This window comes from Capsicum annuum, chromosome 6, assembly GCF_002878395.1.
Source record: "Capsicum annuum cultivar UCD-10X-F1 chromosome 6, UCD10Xv1.1, whole genome shotgun sequence".
In the NCBI taxonomy this organism is placed as follows: domain Eukaryota; kingdom Viridiplantae; phylum Streptophyta; class Magnoliopsida; order Solanales; family Solanaceae; genus Capsicum; species Capsicum annuum.
Genome location: NC_061116.1, coordinates 16935948 through 16957511, shown reverse-complemented (window position 1 = coordinate 16957511; position 21564 = coordinate 16935948). Strand labels below are relative to the sequence as shown.

Sequence of the window (21564 nt, the reverse complement as noted above, 5' to 3'; positions counted from 1 at the left end):
TCTTTGGTAGGCAAACCATTAATGTCTATGTTGGCTTCTTCAGTAACCAGGGTAGGTATATGTTTCAGTAAAGTACATTCTCTATCACTACTAATACTTGAAAATTGATTTTGATAAAATGCTAAAAGCTTCATTAGCGACCTAATCAACTCCCTCTACCCATTGACGATCACATTTCTTGCGTCTTTTCTTCTTTCATTGACAAGACTATGAAAGAATCTGCTATTCTTTTCTCCTTCTGAAAATCATTGTATGCCAGTTTTTTGCCTTCAAAATTCTTCATAATGAATATATTGTTTCAACTATGTTTGAGCCTTATGAAGCACCATTCTATTCAAAGCAGATGGTAATTCTTTAAAAAGTTTCTCCTTTAACCTAACTGTCTCTTCCCTGATTGTCAGTTGTTTAAAAATATCTTCAAACCTATCCTTGCTCTATTTATTTAAAGTAGCTTTAGTTTTCTTCAATTTATGCTTAAGACTAATACAAATGTCACCTTCCTCTCCAGCCATCCATTTGATCTAACAACTTGCTGAAAACCTGCCTTCTCGGTCCAGAAATTGAGAAATATAAATGGTTTCCTCACTATTGAAGATTGATTTCCACAAGATAAAAGCAATGATGCGTGATTAGAACCAGTCCTAGCCAAATGCTCAAACTCCATGCACCCAAAACTACTAAAAAGTTTATGATTCACCAAAAGTCTGTCAAGCCTTTTGAAAATACAATCGTTATCAATCCTACCATTCTACCAAGTGAACGGATTCCTTTTAAAATTAACATGCTTGACACCTAATTTTTGTCATTCACTACTAAGTTCAATTATGAGTTTCTTCAATTTTAGATAAAATCACAACATTTATTTTATCCAAATAAAAAAAAATTCAAAATATTTATTTATATAATTTTGTTATTTTGAGTAGCGATTATATATTTTCGTATATAAGAAATTGTATAATTTTCTTACTTAAATAATTATTGAAAATTGAATTTTAATCCAGAGTTATGTTGAAAAATTATTAAAATAGATAAAATCTTGATTTAAGTATAATTTGTTCTTGAAAATAATTTATTTGGAAAATATTTGTTTGATTTTTATTTAATCAAGAAGCTTGTAATTAAAATAATTGTTAATTTGTTTCAAATTTTGATTAAATTTAATCAATTTATTAAATTTGACATTAATTGAAATAAACTTGACCACAATTGCAATGCAATTGATCAATTAATTTTCAATTGATTAATAATTAAATCTAATTGGCTAAAGCTCTAACTATTAGGCTATTTATTAAATAGCCAAAACTAATCATCTAGCCATTATCCCACTTTTAAATTGGGCCATCAACCCAAAAATTCCACCAGCCCACTCCAGCAACTTCCCCTTCACTTAAACAAAATAACAACCATCACCCCAAAGCCCAATTCTGCACCCAACCAGCCCATAACATACAACAGCCCATTCCCCTTACCTCTTTAACAACCCTGCGCAGGCCCACATCCCCAGCAACCCAATCTGCCGCCCCAAGCCCTAAAAAAGACCCGACCCAGTCCCGCTTTTCTCCACTAATTAAACAACAACATCAACGACCACCGTACAACAGCAACCAACGCAACAATTAACAGAAGAAATTTCAAAGCGGTAACAGTACAACAACGGCAAAAACAGCTCAGCAAACAAGGTTCCAATTCCAGGTCAAACCTATTTACCCCTCCGTCTCCCCCCAAAATCAGTGTCAAATCTTCTGTAAATATCCAACTATGTAAAGAGAAAGAGGGAGAATTTTTGGGAAAAAATTTGAGGATTCGAGAGGCGTGCTTCTAATCCTACGTAACCAAAATTTCTCGAAGAAACAGACTCAAGAGCTTGATTCCGACGAAAATTAAACTCCGAATTTAGTGTTGGAAGTTTCATCGTAAAGTCTCGTAATCCCAGTTCGCTGCTCGGAAAAAGGTGAATACCCCGTCTCTTTACATTATCTTTGGTTTTGTATTCGGATGTCACAGTATGGAATTCTATTGTAGTTTGAATATTTGTTGTTGTTGGAAAATTGTTTCGGATGATGGAGATTGTGTAAAGGTTTCACCTTTAGTATCTGTTCTTCTATAAATTGTGGTGGTTTTCTTTGAAATTTCATCGTTGCAGTGAATTTTTGGAGTTGAAAGGTAAACTCTGTTGTTTGATTAACCTTTCTGCTCTCTCTTTCGTATCGTTTGGCATTAATGTCTCGATAACATTGCGCAAGAATAATCATTTAGACGATACGGGGTTTTGTCCCTAAATCTTCTCTTTGTGGATTTGTGATTTAGTACTAGTCAGCCTCATTAGGATCGGTGTGAATTGTTTTACAACTCATTGACTAATTGGTTTTTATTGCCCGTATTATCAAAATATTTTAAGCTTATGTTCGACGATGGATTTCATATATTTAGTGCTTACATCTTGTATAACATTATGATATGTTTATTTCATTGTATATTCTCTTACTTTCAAAATGCCAATGCCATATCTCTGCTTCTGAAAAACATAAATTCTTAGCTCCTATTCCACTCGTTAGGAGCCATCATGAAGTAATTGCATTCCAGTGTTTAGCATTGTTCCTCTTTATTACTGCTGCTACTATTATATAGGAGTAGTATTTTATTATAAATCTATATTGATGCAAGTTGCAGGATTAGTGGCACTCTTCACGGTTCTAATGTGCTCTTGCACACTGTTTTTTTAAAAAAAGAAAAAATCTATTTCAATGCAAATTGCATTTGACTGATTCCAAAAGTTAAAAAATAAGAGTAGAAAATTTTTCGTGTTCAAACAAGAGTTGAAATTTTGTGTGGTAAGTAGGGACTTGAAAGGGGAGTGCTGAGCATTATCTGGAATTACTCATACCAAAGCAGATTCTTCCTTATTTGTAACATCTAAATTATGAGATATATGAAGTAATTGCATTCATGTTAACCCCACAAAAGAAAAAAAAAATCAGCATCAACGTAGGTTGATTTGACGGCAAAACCAAGTTATGTAGTACTTCCTATCCTTTTAAAAAATTTGATGTGGCCAAATTGAAAAAGATCTCTCTAATCCTCAAGTCACTGAGTTAATATTTTGGGTGCTATCTTGATGAGTGCACGTCTCTATCTAATTCATTTTATTATTTTTTTATTATTATTATTGATGCTTCCCTCTTCTTTATCACATCATGGAGTAAATAGTTATATGTACTATTCCTTGTTTAAGTTATGTGTTAAGAGCACTTGAATAGCTACTAATTTTGGTTTTTCTCTCTTGTTTGTGTGCTTTTTGGTGAGTCCAACTGGACCCCGTCTCCCCTGCATTTCCTCGGGATTAAAACCATCCTTATTTGAGTAAAAAAATTTTCATCAAAATCTGCCTAGGGACTGGTATACATTTGTATACTGTGGATCTACACTGGAAAACAGCAGCTGCACATCATCACGCGATTTATGATGAAAAGTGGAGGGAAAATAAGCACTTTTCGACACTGATATACACTATATATGCAGTGATATACAACAAAAAACGCAGAGGAATACAGCTTGTATACATGTAGTATACACTGCAGAAATGGGACCAAAAAGTTTATAAAGAATGGGCCCAAAAGCTGGCCAGATTTGGGAAAAGGCCCAAATTTTGATTCTTCTTATTTATTTTGTAAATCCTATTTGATTATGTGCTTGTCTTAAATTATTAACTTGGTTAGCCTTTATAAATCCTCTGTGAATCGTTATTTTTGTTTGTCTCTGCATTTTTTATTCGCTTATTTTATTTTATGGCGTAATATTCAAAATTGATAAAAAATATTTCTTTCTTTATGTTTTTCCTTAGAATGACTTGTAAAAAATCAAATGACATTTTTTTTCATCAATATGTTAAAGTAGTTCATTCAAGTTAAGAAGAATCTTCATCGACCTAAACTCAATTTCCTTTGCGAAAGATAAAAATAATTTCACTAATTGGTAAAGGTTCATAATTTGTTTAAATTAATATTTTTCCTTTAAAGATAGATATTTTTGTATCAAAATGATATTCAAAAATCACTTTCTTTCTCCCTTTTATTTGAAAGAATAATTTATAGAGAAAACAGATGTAGCTCAACCTTCTTTACAGAAGTTTTCTCAAGTTAAATAGAATTGATCTTCGCTTGTTTGACAAATATCATTTTAAGTCTTCAAAAAAAAAAAAATAGTTAAAGGTAATATTTTTATAAAATCAAATCTTTGCAAAAATTAGCCATTTTAATTAGTCAAGTTAATTTTTATTTGGTATACTGTTTTAAACGAATGCTCCTAAGTGCCTTAAAAACCTTCTTAGGGCGTTAATTGAACATTCATCCAGTTTTTCTAGTTTTAAGGATTTATTTTTATTTTTGAACTTTTGAAACTCTTTTAAATTTTCTTGATTTTTCCATAAAAATCAAGTGGCGACTCTGTTAATTTCTTAAAATTATTTTGAAACGTTCTTGAATTTTTTGAAATAGTTAAGAAGGTCAAAATCATTTTCTCCCCAAACGAAATCCGAAAGAGATAAAACTAACATCTACTAATTCACAAGATTAACACAAAAGGAAAAATCTTCATATTCTTGTAGGTATACAGGAAAACCCCCTATCTTCTCCCCATCACTCAAAATAACATTAAAATCACCTCTAACTAATCAAGGAAACCTCATATTTATATATACAAAATAGATATCTTCCCATAAACTTAGTCTCTCTTGTGCATCACACTTTGTATACACCACAATAGAGAAGAAAATCTGTCCAGTGTCTTGGAACTGTAATTGTAGAGTGAGTTGCTGCTCTAAATCAGAAATAACAGTAACTTGGATGTCGTCAGGAATGAAAACCCAAATCTTGCCATTTTGATTGTAGTTTGCATATTGCATGCCCAACCTTCTTTTGTACTTCTGAATTTGGTTAACATCTTGAAAAGGCTCCATCAATGCAATAATGGAGAATTTATAGTATCTGTATAACAGCTGAATTTTGTGAAATGAATTTGGATCCTTACAGACCTTACATTCCAAAACAAAGTTTCATCATGATTTGAACTTTGATTTGACATTTCTCTAGAGATTTACCCTGCTGGGCAGTGTCTCTCCCACATTTCTGCTTTTATTATTCTTTGAGGAAGTTTAGGGTGATATCCCTGCCATCTTAAATACTGAATCTTCAATAAGTTAGTTATTCACTTCCCCCTTATCTTCAATTTGCTCTACCTGATGTGATCTTATAAGTTGTGTATCTGTTGTACTCAACTGATGTAATACTAACTAATGAAGAGTGTTGTTAGGGGCTGATTTCCTGCAGGGCATTACTAGCTCTTGAGTTCCCTTATTATCTTCAGCATCTGTATCCAACAATAGCATTTTTTTTTACAACCTGAGGATAAGATTCTACTAGCTCTCCCGTAGTGATGATTTCCTGAGATCCATCAATTTGCAGAGGTTCAGTATAGGTAGCTAGGGCTAATTCCTTTTCTATATCATGTATTCCATGCTGCAACTCCATTTCATTACTCATAATATTTTTGACTGCAGGTGACTGTTGATATGGATTTTTCATTTTGCGCTCTATTTGTATCAAATCATTTTCACTCAATAAAGTAGTACTTGTCTGATCATTCCCAAAATCTTGAACTGTATTCAAAGATTCTACCATTGCCTACGTCTTGTGATGTTCTGTAACTGCTGTAATTGCTAGTTCATGCTCCTTTTCCAACTCATGCCTAGTGCCATTATGTTGATTGTGTTTTGCCTTTTGTTTGGGATTGTCATCTCTCTACTTGTGAAGTGACTGATCACTATTTTCTCTTTCTTTATTTTTACACAGATCATTCACTTGACATGTTGTTATGTCCCCCATGTAGTGTTTATTTTCTTCATTGTTACTTGGACCCTCTTGGTTATCTTTACACTCATCTGCAGCATCTTGATATAGTACCTCAAATGAGTTGGCAGTGTTAATTCCACTATTGATGTTGGCCCTTTCCTCTTATTAATTCATTAACTTTGTGGTGTCTTTATCAAGCTTAAATTTTCTGATCGTGGGGTTTCATTTTGCATAAACAACTCTTCCATTATGACTCTACTTCTGCAGCTTCTTGCCCCTCTTTATTACCCATTTTGCTTTCCTGTTTATCCTCCACTACAATGTTCCTTAACTCAGGATGTAAACTTCTACAATCAACCTCATCATGCCCTTGAAGTTTACAAGTATAACAATGCTTAGGCAACTTATCATATTGGATCTTCACCTTTTGAACTTTCCTTTCATTACCTCTGCCATCAACTATCTCTAGCTCCACATAGTCAGGTAATTTTGTAGCTAAATTTATTTGGACTTTGAACCTTGCACAACTAGGTCGGGTCTTATTAACTGTAGCCATATCTAATTGGAATGGCTTTCCAACAACAGATGCAAGAGAAAAATGGAATTGCTTGACAAAAAAGGTAGGCTGTAAATCGGGGAAAGAAATCCATGTCATGACTCGAGTAGTTTCTTCCTTCGAATTAAATTTAGCATCATATATGAAAGGACACATTTGATATGTCAAATCATCCTTTACAGTAATGTAGTATATGTTTTCCGACATCATGTTCACAAAGTCCTCCATTCTACTAAACCTCATCGGGATATGTCTGTTTCGAAGTAGTCCTATTTTGCATTCTCGCTTTATTTTACACTGTTTTGGAATTTGAATTCTCAAGTCATCCAAATCAGGCCATTCATATGAAAATTTCTCAATTGGAGCTCTTCAATGATATTCATTATTTTAACTTCTTCTTCCGTCCATGAAACACGAGGAATACCATTATTAAACGTCACTGTTTTCATGACAACTGACTCACTCTTCTGAGATTGTTGCATGATATCCTCCGATTTAATAAGATCAACATATTTAAGGTTACTCTTCGTATATGTTGGCGGTGAGGTTGGTGGCGGCTAGGTTAGGGTGGCGGCTTATCCTAATACTCCTCATGAAAAAAATATATATATATACATTCTTAGATTACATATTGCAAGTCATAACAATACTTCTTATATTGCAACAAATAATAATTTTTAAAAGAAAAAATTAATAATAAATTTAAAACAAAAAAAAAATTAAGAAAAATTATATTTATTATATTTTTGTTAAAAATATCTAAATTATATTTATTATATTTTTGTTAAAAATATCTTTCATTTTACTAGGAGTTAGTTATTATCTATGCTAAAATTATGAAATCTATTAATTGACATGGTTTTTCCTATTTCTTTAATTATATTTATATTTAATTTTTAAAAAGAAAAATAAATATTCTTCTTCTCTCCATAGTTCCTTCTTATCCAATCTCTTTATAATCACGAATTATAGAACAATATCATTAATTTCTAATTCATAAATTTTGAATTTGCAATAATATTGATGGTAGAATTACTGTATGGAAACTGATACCAATAAATGTTAATAATCTATTTTTAATATGTGAAAATTGTATACAACCTGATATTTATGTATTATTTTAAATGATTAAGTTGAAATCAGTATATATATATATATATATATATATAACGAAGTCATATTTTAAATGATTTTAAATTTTTGGGGTCTCAATTTATGGAATTGATATATAAGATTCCATATGCAAATAATGTATTCTTGTAACTGTTTTGAGTGTATGAAAATGGTACGTAATATGATATTCATGAATTAAATTCATAAATTTTGTTGAAATTCATGCTTAAGTAATTTTTTTAGTTTTCAATATATGAAATTAATATTAAAATTGGTATCAATGAAATTTTATATATGTCAAATTTGTATGAAATAAGTTTTCTCAATGTGATATTTGTAGAATTAAGTTTACACTTTACAAACATGGTTCGAACAAGAATAAAAAAAAAAAACAATCCCTAACTTGAGTCAAATTTGTAACCCCAAATCAACATTAGCTGAAAAAAAAATATTAATACAAAAAATTAGAGAGTTCTATAAAAGAGAAAAGAAAATAAAATTACTTAAGGAAAAGAGAGTATATCATCGGTGAAATAAATCATTTACCCATAAAGTAAATATAGAGAACTGTGTAAAGCTTGAGAAAGTAGAAAAATTAATCTACTGAAAAATCAATAATTACCCCACTGATATTGGTCGAGATTTTCAAAAAGATACTTAAACTTTGAATTCGACCTAATATCCCATTATTCTTACTTAATCCGTTGCAAACACATTATTTTTCGCTGAATCTCAGTCACAACAAAGAGAGTGAACACATGCACCAATCAGGTACTGCCACGTATCAAATACGTTTTATTTTTTTATTTTTTTTATTTTTTTAATAAAATTTTACTTTTTTTTTTAATTTAACACCCCACCCCACTCCCTCTCCCCCAACCCCACCCCATCCAGCACCCCCTCCCCCGACGTCCAACAACTCCCCTCCACCCCCACCCCCATTCAACACCCTCATCCTGTCAGCATCTCCGCCTAACCCCCTACTCCGTCAAAATCTTTTTCCGTTCATTTTTTTTTTTATTCAAATCAATTGAAAAAATTATTTTATGATTGAATTGAGTTTTAAGGATAGTTAAATGATTGAATTGAGTTTTAAAGATAGTTAAATGAGTTTTAATGGAGCTTTAGTGGAGGAACTTTAATGAAGTTTTAAAGATTTTTTTTAAAAAAAGAAACTTCAATGGAGCTTTAATGGTAGTGAAGAAGCTATTGCGTTGAGCTTTAATGGAGCTTTAATGATATTTTTAAAAAAAAAAAACTTCAATGAAGCTTTAATGGTGTTGAAGGTGTTGAAGAAAAAATGGTGGGTTTAGGGAAGGGTAATTTAAATAAATAGATAAATATTAAATTTTTTTGTTTTAAAAAAAAAATAAATTATAGATTAATTATTTATACGTGACACCTTTTTATTGGTCAAAAAATTAAATTTGAGCCCTTTCACGCGTTTATGGAGCGTGTGCGCATGCAGAAGGTCAAAATGGTGTGTTTGCAACGAAATAAAAAAGTATCATGGGATAATAGAACGAAATTAAAGTTTAGATATTTTTTTACAAATCTCAAATAAGATCAAAGGGTAATTATGTATTTTATCTTGTAAATAAGACACTTTGTTTTGCATATGTTTCTATTAGTTAAATATAATTGATTAATATATATTTTTATCATTATAAATTCATATAAATACAGAATGAATTATATCGTATTTACTAAAAAAAAAAAAAAAAAAAAAAAAGGTTACAACTCATAGAACTGTCAGAATGCAAGTTCCCAATGCAAAAATTGAACTTCTGGAGCTTTCCACACCGCATTATGATTTCATATCAAAAGAAGTGGGTCTAAAATTAAAGTACCCTATGAACTTGGTTTTCAGATACTGTTTTAATCTTAATCTGTTTAACAGTCATTTTTTAAAATTAGTCATAAAAATGACTATATATTTATATATTTAGTAATAATTCAAGTTCACATAAATAGTCATAAATTTTTTTTATGATTACATGTGATTAGGAAGTTACAAATTCAAGCATTAAAAATTATCTCTGCAGAAATGTAAGATAAAATTACGTTCAATACATCTTTGTAATGAAATCCTTCCTCAAATCCCCACATAATGAAAGTTTTAATGCATCATGTCTTTTTTTTCCTTTTTTAAAAATTTTTGAGACCAATTACACGATCGCATAAATTGAATGAAAAAGTACCAATCAGCACCTTAAATTACGCCAACAAATAGCTAAGGAATAATTGGGACAACATAATGTGACATGAGATGAGTGCATGTGCTTTATCTACCAGAATAACACACTTTTTTGGCCAAAAGAACGATATTTTTGCTCTACTCAGGTCCATCTTGTAACTGTATAAATTTTCTTCCCATTCAGGTCTATTTAAAGTGTATCCTGATGATTAAAAGAAAATTTTCGATTTTGTCTAAAATCAAATAACATCATGAATATTGAGGTCACAATACTATTGGAATAATCTTATATAATGTTTTTTTAGATTATTTTTGTCTTGAGTCATCGGTCAATCGAAAATAATCTTTCTATTTCACTTTTGAGACAGTGATACTGACTCTGCGTACACTCTACCCTTCTCAAATTTCAATTTATGAAAATATATTGAATATGTTATTGTTGTTGTTGTAAGATTTAACAACTTACTCAGTGTATTTTCACAAAATGGGGTCTGAAACTAGGGGTGTGCAAAAATCGAATCGACCGATAAATCGAACCGATAAAAATGTTATTGATTTATTGTTATTGAGTTAGCGATTTTCTAATGATTTTATAATAAAAAAATTATTGGGTTATTGGTTCAATTCGATTTTTTCTTATTAGGTTATTGGATAAACCGATAACCCAATAAGATTATATATATATGTGTGTGTGTGTCTCTTAATTTCTACAAATTAACAAACCTATTATTTCAATTATACATCTCTTAATTTCTCCTAATAACATTTAGTTCAAACTTGAAGATTCTTGTAAATTAAAATACATCATGTAAGATTTTTGGTTGCAAATAAAATTCATTTTTTTATGTTAGTTACTACTATTTTTATTTTATGAGTATTTTCTTATCGGTTAAATTAAAGACTAAAAATCGATAAACCAAAAATCAATAAGAAATATCTTATTGGTTTAGCATATTTAAAAATCGAAAATCGATAATCCGAACCGATAATATGTAAAACGAACCGAACCGACCGATGCACTCCCCTATCTGAAACTATTATAAAATTATTGAAATAAAATAATTTTAAAATATTCTTATGTGATACTATTTGTTTTGAACCAAATCTTGCATGATTTTCTATACATAGGTTTCATATCTTGAAGGAAATTTAACGCTTTTTACTTTAACTATAATTAAGAAAATAAAATACTTGTGTTAAATACATAACATAATTAACGCTATATTTATGAAATTGTGATTAATGAATTCCTTAATTTCAGTTACAACTTTTCAATTTTGAAATTTTGAAACATCAAATCAAATTCAACGATTAGAATTAGAAATTGAGGAATCTCGTATTGTTTTTGACAATTGCATCCGAATTGCATCCCCGTAATAATATACATTGCAAATCAATATAGTTTTAATATGCAATAAAATTTAAATAATTTTTTTCAAAACATGAGAACATAAAACAATGCTTAATATTCTTTCATATACATAAAGTCAAACCTATCGTCAGCCTCCTTAAGTACGCATGATCTTTTATTTTGGCACCTCTAGTGGACGTCGCTCACTTTTTGACACCTCAAGTAGCCATAAAGTACGTCATTTTGGCACTTTTTGCTAAGTCAGCAAAATAATACTACGTGTGTGTGTTACATGCGCCGATGAGCTAGAAAATGATGAATAAAATGTGGACATGTGTCATTTTTATCCAATTAATTTATAAATAATTAATTTAAATAAAAAAATTACCCTCTCCCCCTAACCTACCCACCCCACTAGTTTTCTTCTTCAAACATCCCACTCACCCGCCACCTTCACCCCACCATTCTTCTTCTTCAAACATCCCTCCCCCCACCCGCCACCCCTCCCCCACCCCACCTCATCCCTACCCCACCAGAGTTTTCGTCAAATAGCCCACCCACCCCGTCACCCCCACCCCGCTAGTTTTCTTATCGTCTTTATCTTCTTCAAAGATCCCGCACCCTAGTCATCTTTAATTTTTTTCATCGATTTTGCTTCGATTTTTAATTTTTCTTCATTGATTTTACTTGATTTTTAGATTCGATTTTTTTTTTTCAGATTTGGTTCATCTATTTTGCTTCAATTTTTAATTTTTTTAATTGATTTTGTTTGATTTCAATTTTTCTTCACGGAGTTAGCTTTATTTTTAAAAAAATTTCATCGATTTTTAATTTTTCTTCACTGATTTTTCTTGGTTCGATTTTAATTTTTTATTGATTTTGTTTTATTTTAATTTTTCTTCACTGATTTAGCTTTATTTTTAATATTTCTTCGTTGATTTTGTTTGATTTTTAGTTTTTCTTCATTGATGTTGCTTATTTTTTATTTTTCTTCATCAATTTTGCCCTTAATGATTAAAAAAAGGTGCTTATTATTTAATCTTCACGAACCTTTAAATGCGTATATAAATTTCTCTCAATAACTCTTACCGTTAAATAAATTAAGATTGACAAAAATAACGAATAAAAATGTGAAAGAAATACAAATTAATGGGCGTTGAGTTAATATATTATTTTTGGCAAGATGAACTCCTAAATGTGTATCTAATTTTTAAATCTCTCTCAATAATTTTCACCATTAAATAAGCTTAAGATTGACAAAAATGATGGATAAAAATAAGGAAAAAGGTATAAACTAATGAAAATGAGTTAATATACTTTTGGTGGGCCAAATTGGGTGCCACATCAGCCAAGAAAGGGCTTTCACGCACCTTCATGAAGGTTTAATACACGCACCTTGCCAACTCAGCAAAAGATGTCAAAATGACAAACTTTATGGCTACTTGAGGTGTCAAAAGTGAGCGACGTCCACTTGAGGTGCCTAAGTGAAAGATCGCGCGTACTTAAGGGGCCTGACGATGGATTTGACCTATACATATCAATGATATGTATATGTGCTGAAATAAACACACCTCAACTTGTCTAACAGAATTATATACATAACTGTATTACGTATAATATTGTTAATGCATAACATATACATAACTTTGTAACGTAGATGTTCTGAAGATACAATAATTCAATAGTGTCTATTTCAACACATATACATAATAGAATTATGTATATGGGTTGATATACATGCCATATACATAATTGTGCTATGTATAACACTATTAATGCGTAACATATACATAATTTTGTAATGTATTACTTGTTTCACTATATATACATAACAAATTTGAAGTATATGGGGTCATATGCATAATAATATTATGTATCCGGGATGAAGTACAACAAATCTTGAACGAATGCCTCCAAACATATAAATAGCCACGATATGTATCAGGGTTAAACCGTTAAAGTAACAACACTGATACTTTGTAGCTATGTATATGAATAAAAAAACTAAGCAAAATAAATAGATTTAAACACAAAACACTCTATCTTGAAAAGATGGGGATGCGATGTTTCTTTTTATTTTTTCCTTCCTTGAAGATTCACCAATGAATGAGATTTTTTAAAATCTTGTCTTTATTAAATTGATAATTTGTACAATGAAGAAGGGCGACGAAATTGATAAAAATATAGTGTATAAAATGAAAGAAATAAAATTTTGCATGTGAAACACCAATTACAGTAGCAAATGAATGGATCAATTATAAATTATATTATGCCAGAGAATAAAGTGGAGTGGACTACACATATTTTCACCTATTTCCAAGAAAGTGGATCTCATAGGCTGAAAGAAAAATCAAGGAAAAGATTTGTACTATTTATACTAACAAAATCCCTAAAAATTGAAAGGAAGAGATTTACAAAAAATGGAAAAAAAAATCATCGAACTAACTATTTTCAGCCAAGGCAGACCGCGGTAACGCCGTCACTTTAACCTCTTTGATTCAGATATTTAGATTTGCTAAACAGGGAGGAAAGGAAAAACCCTAAAGCTTGTTTTCTAAAATTCAAACTTGATAATCTATTAAATGTGATTCCTTGATTATAGATACTTTTTAAGATTAAAAAAAATAAAAAGGTAAAATTATGTATATGAATTATATAAAGAGAGAAATTATAAAAATGAGATATTTATAATTCATTTTGAGATTTAAAATATTATATAATAATAGAAAGTAAAGTTATAATTTTAAGTAATTTTTCCTTATCCCATAACCATGTCGCCAAACAATTGGTTCTTTAGCCTAATAGTGTACATGGTAAGATATAGTTGGGTCAAGTCTGCATGTCTTTTATCAAGACCGTTGCATGCGTAAGAGCAATGAACACCTATAAGCAATAGGGATGACTCAAGGGTGAAAATAGGAATGACTCAAGGGTGAAACTAGTAAACTGTTTGTTTTAGGCCTCTAAAATTTTAAGGTTATAAACAGTTTAATGTAAATATTATGATTTTGAGTTCACTTAAAATAATATTAAAGATTATAAAATATAAAAAATATAAATTTTAAATTAATAAAAAAACTATCTATTTTTTATTTAAAATATTTTAGAACATTTTATCAAATCTTTACATTGATAAATAAAGTTTTCACAACAATATTCAAGATAATGTATTGCAGACAAATGACTAGTATCTTGTTAATTAAAATTAGTCCTTACTTTTATGAATAATAATAGTTAAATATTTAATGTCTTCTAAGAATACTACATCAAAACAAGTAGTACGTGATCATAAAAAGTAACTCTAAATTATTAATAATATTTTTGTTATGTGCATCTATAATCTATATCTATATCTATAATATATTAAAAGTGTGAAGATCCTTAGAAATTGATTTGAACTTTTTGTCATTCATTAAAAGACTCTTCTTTAGACAAAACTGTTTTTTCACTATTTTTTTAAAATTTATTATTTAATTATTTTTATTATATTAACTAGATTTTCTAAAATATATGAGACTCCTAAAATATATGGTAGGAGGATTACTTAATATTTTTCTTTCTACTAGACTTCCTAAAATATATGAGACTCCTAAAATATATGGTAGAAGAATTAATTAATATTATTTTTCTACTATTCAATTAGAAAAATACTCCTAAAATAGGACTCCATTAAGAAAATACTTCTATAAATATTGAGATGTACGTTAAACTAGAGAACAAACCAATTTATCTATTGGGAGAATATGATTGATGCTCACCTAACTTAATTCGATTGCATGTCTAAATTGGTGAATGCTTGATTTTCTAACCCTCAATTTCTTCATTGTTTTTGTTAGCATAATAGAATTCAACACGTGTGTGTATATATATATATATCTTCTTTCTTTTCATTCAAAATCATTCTTTAGGGTCAAAATTTTTGCTCATACAAGAATTAGTTAGATTAAAATCGAAGTTTTGTGATCACTATTATATTTTTTTTAATAGTTTACAGGTTGTAGATGAATGTCGGTTGACTTTAAAGAATTTCTTGTGTAAAGGTTAGGTTTAATTGTATTGTTTTGATATCTTTATTATCTTATTATTTTATTTTAATTTACAGATGCTAGATGAATGTGAGTCGGCTTTTAATTTATTTTTAGGTAAAGGTTAGGTTTAATTGTATTATCGTAATATCTCTATTAGTTTGTTATTATGTGGTAGTTTACAGTTTGTAGATGAATCTCGATCGGTTTTGAGAAATTTTTGTGAGTAAAATTTAAGTTTAATTGTATTGTTTTGATATCACTTTTATCGTATTATTTTGTTGCAGTTTATATGTGATAGATAAATGTTGGTAGGCATTGAGGAATTTTTTTATTTAAAGGTTAGATTTAGTTGTATTATTTTGATATCTCTATTATCATATTATTTTATTACTATTTATAGGTGGTAGATGAGTGTCAGATAACTTTGAGAAATTGTGTGTGTAAAGATTAGATTTAATTGTATTATTTTGATGTCTCCATCATTGTATTGTTTTGTTGCAATTTACAGATGATAGATGAATATTAATCGACTTTTAAAAAGGTTTTTGGTAAAGGTTAGGTTTAATAAATAAATTCTCCATCTTTACATACTCAAAAGATATTAAATTTAATTATTATATTCATTTTTATTATTTAAATAAATATCCTATTTAGTGTAATGTTTGAACTCATTAAAGTAAGGTACACGTACAAGACGCGTATATCTAAACTAGTATATTTAAGAACTCATATTAAAATTTGATTTTAGGCTACTAATTCTATTGAAAAGATCTCGTAAGAAATGCATTCTTCTTTTCTATTTTTCATATTAGATTTTATTTGTACATACCAAACAAAACTCCTATTAATTGACATACTCTATTTCATTTTGTATACCACTCAATCTCAATTTATATAATACTCTTCATTTATCGATAATCAATATGACTAATATTTGAAATTTGCTTGGATTAAATCAACTTAATATTTTAAAATTTAAAATTTAAATATTTAAAGGAAAAAGACATCAATACAATCCTGAACTATAATCGAAAAATTAATTACACACTCAAACTATTGCAACGATTTATTACACACCTAAACTACACGTATAACCAATGACATGCTGGGAGGTGCATATCACTTGTGCTATGTCGTCATCGTATCACTATCACACCAGCTGATATGTAATATTTCGAATTTTTTTCTCCTGATCACCCAATTACTTCTTCGTTATTATACACCATCAAAAGCGAGTAATAAAACCACCATCATTGCTCACACCATCACCAAATTCATATATTTCACCATCAAAATTAAAATTACCACCACAAATTTCAGCATTCACAATAAAATCCACATTACATCATCACCCTTGTCATCATAAACAATGCGAAGAATCACCATAAAATTCAATACTCAAAACAAAAATTCATCATCCAACTCACAACGTCATCATTGTCACCATCAAATATTACAAAAAACCACCATGAATCTGATATCCATCATCAAATTCGGATATAAAATTATACTGCCTGCAACAGATTTAATACTCACTAAAATTAAAGCAGCCACCATTATCATTATGACCATTTATTTCACCATCTCTAATTTCTTCTTCTTCAACACTCACCACCAACTGTCTATACAATATCATCACAAAATTATCATTAATTTTAACTTTTTCATAATACCTCATATTTTATTTTGTTTAGGTCTATGTCTTTTTTCTTATCAAACTTTTAGCAGTATTGAATTTGTCAAAAATAAAAAAATTCTCAATAAAGAATTATTAAAAAATCGACAATTTTCTCATGAAATAATATTTTTCGTCCGAATAGCTATAATTTCTTGATTTGTAATTTGTTGATTATTTTAGATTGTATCATTTTTTTAATTAGATGGGTGTATGATATTTTTTGAGAAAAAAAAAAAGAATTTCAATAGAATCTTTATGTATGAAGATTTGAAATGATATTGAAAAAAATGAAATGAGTAAAATGAAGTATTATCTGATGCTAAATGCTGAAAAATGGTTAATTTATGATGGATCTTGAAGAAGAGAGAGGGGAAAGATATGAAAAAAATACAATGAAGAAAGAAAATAATAAAAAGGTGTGGACTTAAAAAAAATAATTAATACATCTTTTTTTAATTATTTTTATTTTGTGCGTCATATCAACTTATAGAAAAAAAAAATTTTTATTTTTAAATAATATAAGTGTGTAATAAATCATTGAAATCATTGTAATAATCTGAGTATATAATCGACATACATTTCATGTCTTGCAATAATCTTTAAATAAACTTTTTTCACTTTACCTTAATGAAAGGTTCTTACTACCATTAAAGTATCCTGATTCATGACATATTTAAGGCTAAGGCTACGCAAGTTGGACTATTCAGCAAAAATATTGTAACTTTTTTTAAGAACATTGTGCAGTTAAATCATACCATATAAAACAAAATGAGCACAGTACTTAAAAACAAATTAAATAATATTACAAGCTAGCAAATTTATATTTTCTACCTGCACAAAAGTAAATACATGGGTGCTTTTTTTGCTATACTCTTGGCTATAGATGAAAGATTTACAGAAGCAGAATGGTGCATTGGTCATTATAACAACAAAAAGAATAATTTGGTGCCCAAAGCATTCTGCATCAGCAAGATCTAGAAAAAAGCATCATTTATAAGGTGTAATATTGTGACCCACAAAGATAATTTTATTGTTGCTCCAAGACCGTTTGGGAAAGGCCGCATCCCAAGAGGTGTGACGTAGAATGTAGACATTCTACCGGCTAATTTCACGAATATGTATCGTTGCTCTAATACTGGTAATTGTTGAAAGAAATAAAAGATTCATCTCTTTCTTCATTGAACACTGTTGAATTTGATAAAGGTTTCATTAAAGAATCTTGATCAGAAGCACCATTACTAAGAAATTTTCTTCTCTCAGATTCTTCAAGTAATCTCCTTATAAGTTTCTCCTCAGCATCCCTCAAAAACTTGAATTTTGATGGTGGTGAAGATTTTAGACTCTTGATTTCAGATTCAAAGAGAGGATTGAAACTAAATCCCTGACAATTGTAAGCGTCAGAATACTGACACTTCACGCACTGTGAAGATAGAGGAGTGAGAACAAGGGTAAGGTCAGTAAAACTTCTACTTTTCGAAGCTTTTCTGCTTCTATCACTTCTGGATTTTCCATCATCGGATTCTACATCTTCCTTTGTCTCCTCTTTAATTGTGGAGAGGAATCTAAGATTATGTAACCTCATCAACTCTTAACTCTGCGCTATCTTCTCTGTATCCTTCCAATTTTATGGATTGTGATGAAGATTCTTCACTATCGTTGTTGGTCCCTAGCTCCAAATCTTGACCTTGATTTCTTGAATTTGTGGTAACTTCTTGAGTGCTAATTTTGTAAGGATTTAACAGATCGTATGACTTAAACAACCTAATAAATAATCCTATCAATTATTTAGGAACGTGAAACTACATGATTTTCACATCAATCTAATTACAGTAATTTATGGAAGAATACATACCTGAATTCTCCATAGTTTTAGCGGAAGCACAAATGTGTTGTTTCTCTCTCTTTACCTTATGTTTCAAAATAATTATGATGGAGCTTATTCTTCTTTTGGCAGAGAGAAGACCCCTTTTATAATAGGAAATAGTCAGTTATGTTTTCACGTTCCATCAACGTGAATAGTGGATATAATAATTATCCACTAAGAACTCGTTTGGTAGGCTGTATTAAATAAAATAATCCATGAATTAAAAGTTAATCCACCTATGTACAATGTTTGGTTTCCCAATTTAAATTTAATCCCACCTAATACATGGATAGCTAATACACCATAGAATGTATTAGCTTATCCCTAAGAAACCATCAAATTACTAATCCATGGCTTAATAATACATGGATAAGAGAATTAAATGACTCAACTACCCCTCAATTCTTTTTATTAAAATTTTCTTTAAGTTTCATTTTAAATTTAATCACTATAAATTTGGTTGTTATGTTACATTTTAATTTGCCAACTTTTTTTTACTTTGTGTATTTGGATCAAGTGCTTAAATATCATTTACTCCCTTATGTTGGTTGATAGTTTCGAATGTGAACTACATTTATGCTATCTTGTAATTGTTCAATTTACAGACGGATCAACTTAAATAGAAAAAATTATTGTCAAATAAATATATAATTTGAAAATCTAAAATTATGTTATCAACAATCCATGATGTTCTTACATAGTGTGCTTTACATTTTTCTAAAATTATTTCTCTATAATATGACAATTATTTGTTTGTTTTAAATTTTTCTTGATTAAATAAACTCAATTTTTTTTAAAGAAATAAATGATCAACTAAGCGGAGTGAGAATTATTATTATATTTTAACTTTTTTAAGATTGCGCAAAGGGTGAGAAACTTTACTAGTTAAATAAAGTAGAAAATCTCATAAAAATTTAAGGGTATAATTGTAAAAAAGATTTTATTGAGTTTTAAAATACATGATATATCTAGTTTTTAATACAATAAACCAAACACTTGATAAAAAATAATCCCTGTATTACTAATCCCTGCATTACTAATCCCTGTATTGTTAATCCATGTATTATTAATCCATGGATAACTTCTCTTTGTACCAAACAACCCCTAACGGTCAGTAATTATCCTACTAGGAGTCAGTCATTATCCTACTAACAGATTAGTCAGTAGTTTAATCCTACTAGGTAACTTTTCCATACAAATTTAGGATTTAACTTATTCAATTATTATTAAACCAGTAAATAAATTAATTATGTGGGCCATAGAAATTACATTCTCCAACTTGGCACACACAATGTTAATTTAGTGGTTTAATATGTACGTCAATCATGTGCACAATTAACATTAAATCCAACATCATTTGTCATCGTTAAATAAATCAACTAAAATGAGTCATGGCGGTGTACATCACTTTATTGACATAGTTCCTTCCATGTACTATAATATTAGTCTATTACCTAACATAACCTTTCAAATACATAATGGGTCCAACGATAATACTTAGAATACTTTATCTAAGTCAGAACCTGTCATTATTATTTACAATATTATGTATACAAAATAAAATAGGTAACAACAGAAACATACATAATTTGAGCTCAAAGTGTCAATTACATAAACATAATAAAATCTTTACATAAAATCATTCATTACTATCAATAAGACCCATCCTTTCAACATGTTTAACAAATATTTTGGGCAGTAATCCTTTCGTCAAAGGATCAGCAATCATAAGCTTAGTGCTAATATGTTCAATTGACACATTATGTTTCTGGACTTCTTCTTTAATCAAAAAGTATTTCAATTCCATATGCTTAGCACCTTTCGAATACTTATCGTTTTTAGAGAAGAAAATTGCGGCGGTATTATCACAATAAATTTTCAGCAGCCTGGCTATATTGTCAACTAGTCCAAGTCCTAAAATAAAATTCCGCAGCCAATTAGCCTGGAATGTGGCCTCAAAGCATGCCATAAACTCACTTCCATAGTGGATGCAACTATAACAGACTGTTTCGCACTCTTTCATGATATTGCTCCTCCAGCTAACAGAGACAAATATCCAAATGTGGATTTTCTTATATCTACACAATCAGCATAATCTGAATCTAAATATCTAACCACATCTAGATGATCAGATCTTCTATAAGTGAGCATACGATCTTTCGTTCCTGGTAAGTATCACAAAACTTTCTTTTCATCCTTCCAGTGATCCATTCCAGGATTACTTTGATATCGACATAGCATCCCAACAGCAAAACTGATGTCTGGTCTTGTACATGTTTGGGCATACATAAGACTCTCAACTATTGATGCATAAGGAATATCTTTCATTTGCTTTCATTCCAAGTCATTCTTTGGACATTGATTGAGACTAAACTTATCTCTTTTCTGAATTGGAATTGGACTTGATGAGCATTTTTCATTTTAAATCCCTTTAATACTTTATTAATATAGGTTTTCTGAGACAATCCCAACAATCCTTGTGATCTATCTCGAGATATTTCTATTCCAATCACGTAGGATGCCTCACCCATATCTTTCATTTCAAAGTTATTAGATAGATATTTCTTGGTATTATGCAACAAACCAAGATCATTAGTAGCAAGCAAGATGTCATCAACACACAAGACTAACATAATAAACTTACTCCCACTGACCTTCAGATATATACACCGATCAATAATGTTTTCTTTAAATTCAAAGGTGACAATCATTTCGTTAAACTTAAGATACCATTGTCGGAAAGTTTGCTTAAGTCTGTATATTGACTTCTTAAGTTTACAAACCATGTGTTCCTTTTTTTAATATAAAACCCCTCAAGTTGATTTATATAAACTTCTTCCTCCAAATTTCCATTTAGAAAGACTGTTTTCACATCCATTTGATGTAGCTCTAAGTCATAATGAACTAACAAGGCCATTATAATTCTGAGTG

At 29.6% G+C, this 21564-nt stretch overlaps 1 protein-coding gene and 2 long non-coding RNA genes across 3 annotated transcripts; 2 read left to right on the top strand and 1 right to left on the bottom strand.

Annotated features, from left to right (window-relative positions):
• The first annotated feature begins 1353 nt into the window (after positions 1-1353).
• On the top strand, positions 1354-3755 carry LOC107875112. Its single transcript, XR_001675755.2, has 2 exons — positions 1354-1951; positions 3391-3755. It is a non-coding gene; the product is annotated as an uncharacterized LOC107875112 (long non-coding RNA).
• Positions 3756-4485: 730 nt separating this feature from the next.
• On the top strand, positions 4486-5760 carry LOC124899670. The gene is made up of 2 exons (XR_007056960.1): positions 4486-5472; positions 5555-5760. It is a non-coding gene; the product is annotated as an uncharacterized LOC124899670 (long non-coding RNA).
• A 12138-nt stretch (positions 5761-17898) lies between these two features.
• Positions 17899-18351, bottom strand: LOC107874437. Its single transcript, XM_016721224.1, has one exon. The coding sequence runs from the start codon at positions 18349-18351 to the stop codon at positions 17899-17901; it is 453 nt and encodes a 150-aa protein (XP_016576710.1).
• Between the last annotated feature and the right edge of the window lie 3213 nt (positions 18352-21564).

What these genes read in the sequence shown, in the direction of transcription:
- LOC107874437 (XM_016721224.1), bottom strand. Translation starts at nt 18,351, where the DNA reads ATGAGGTTACATAATCTTAGATTCCTCTCCACAATTAAAGAGGAGACA.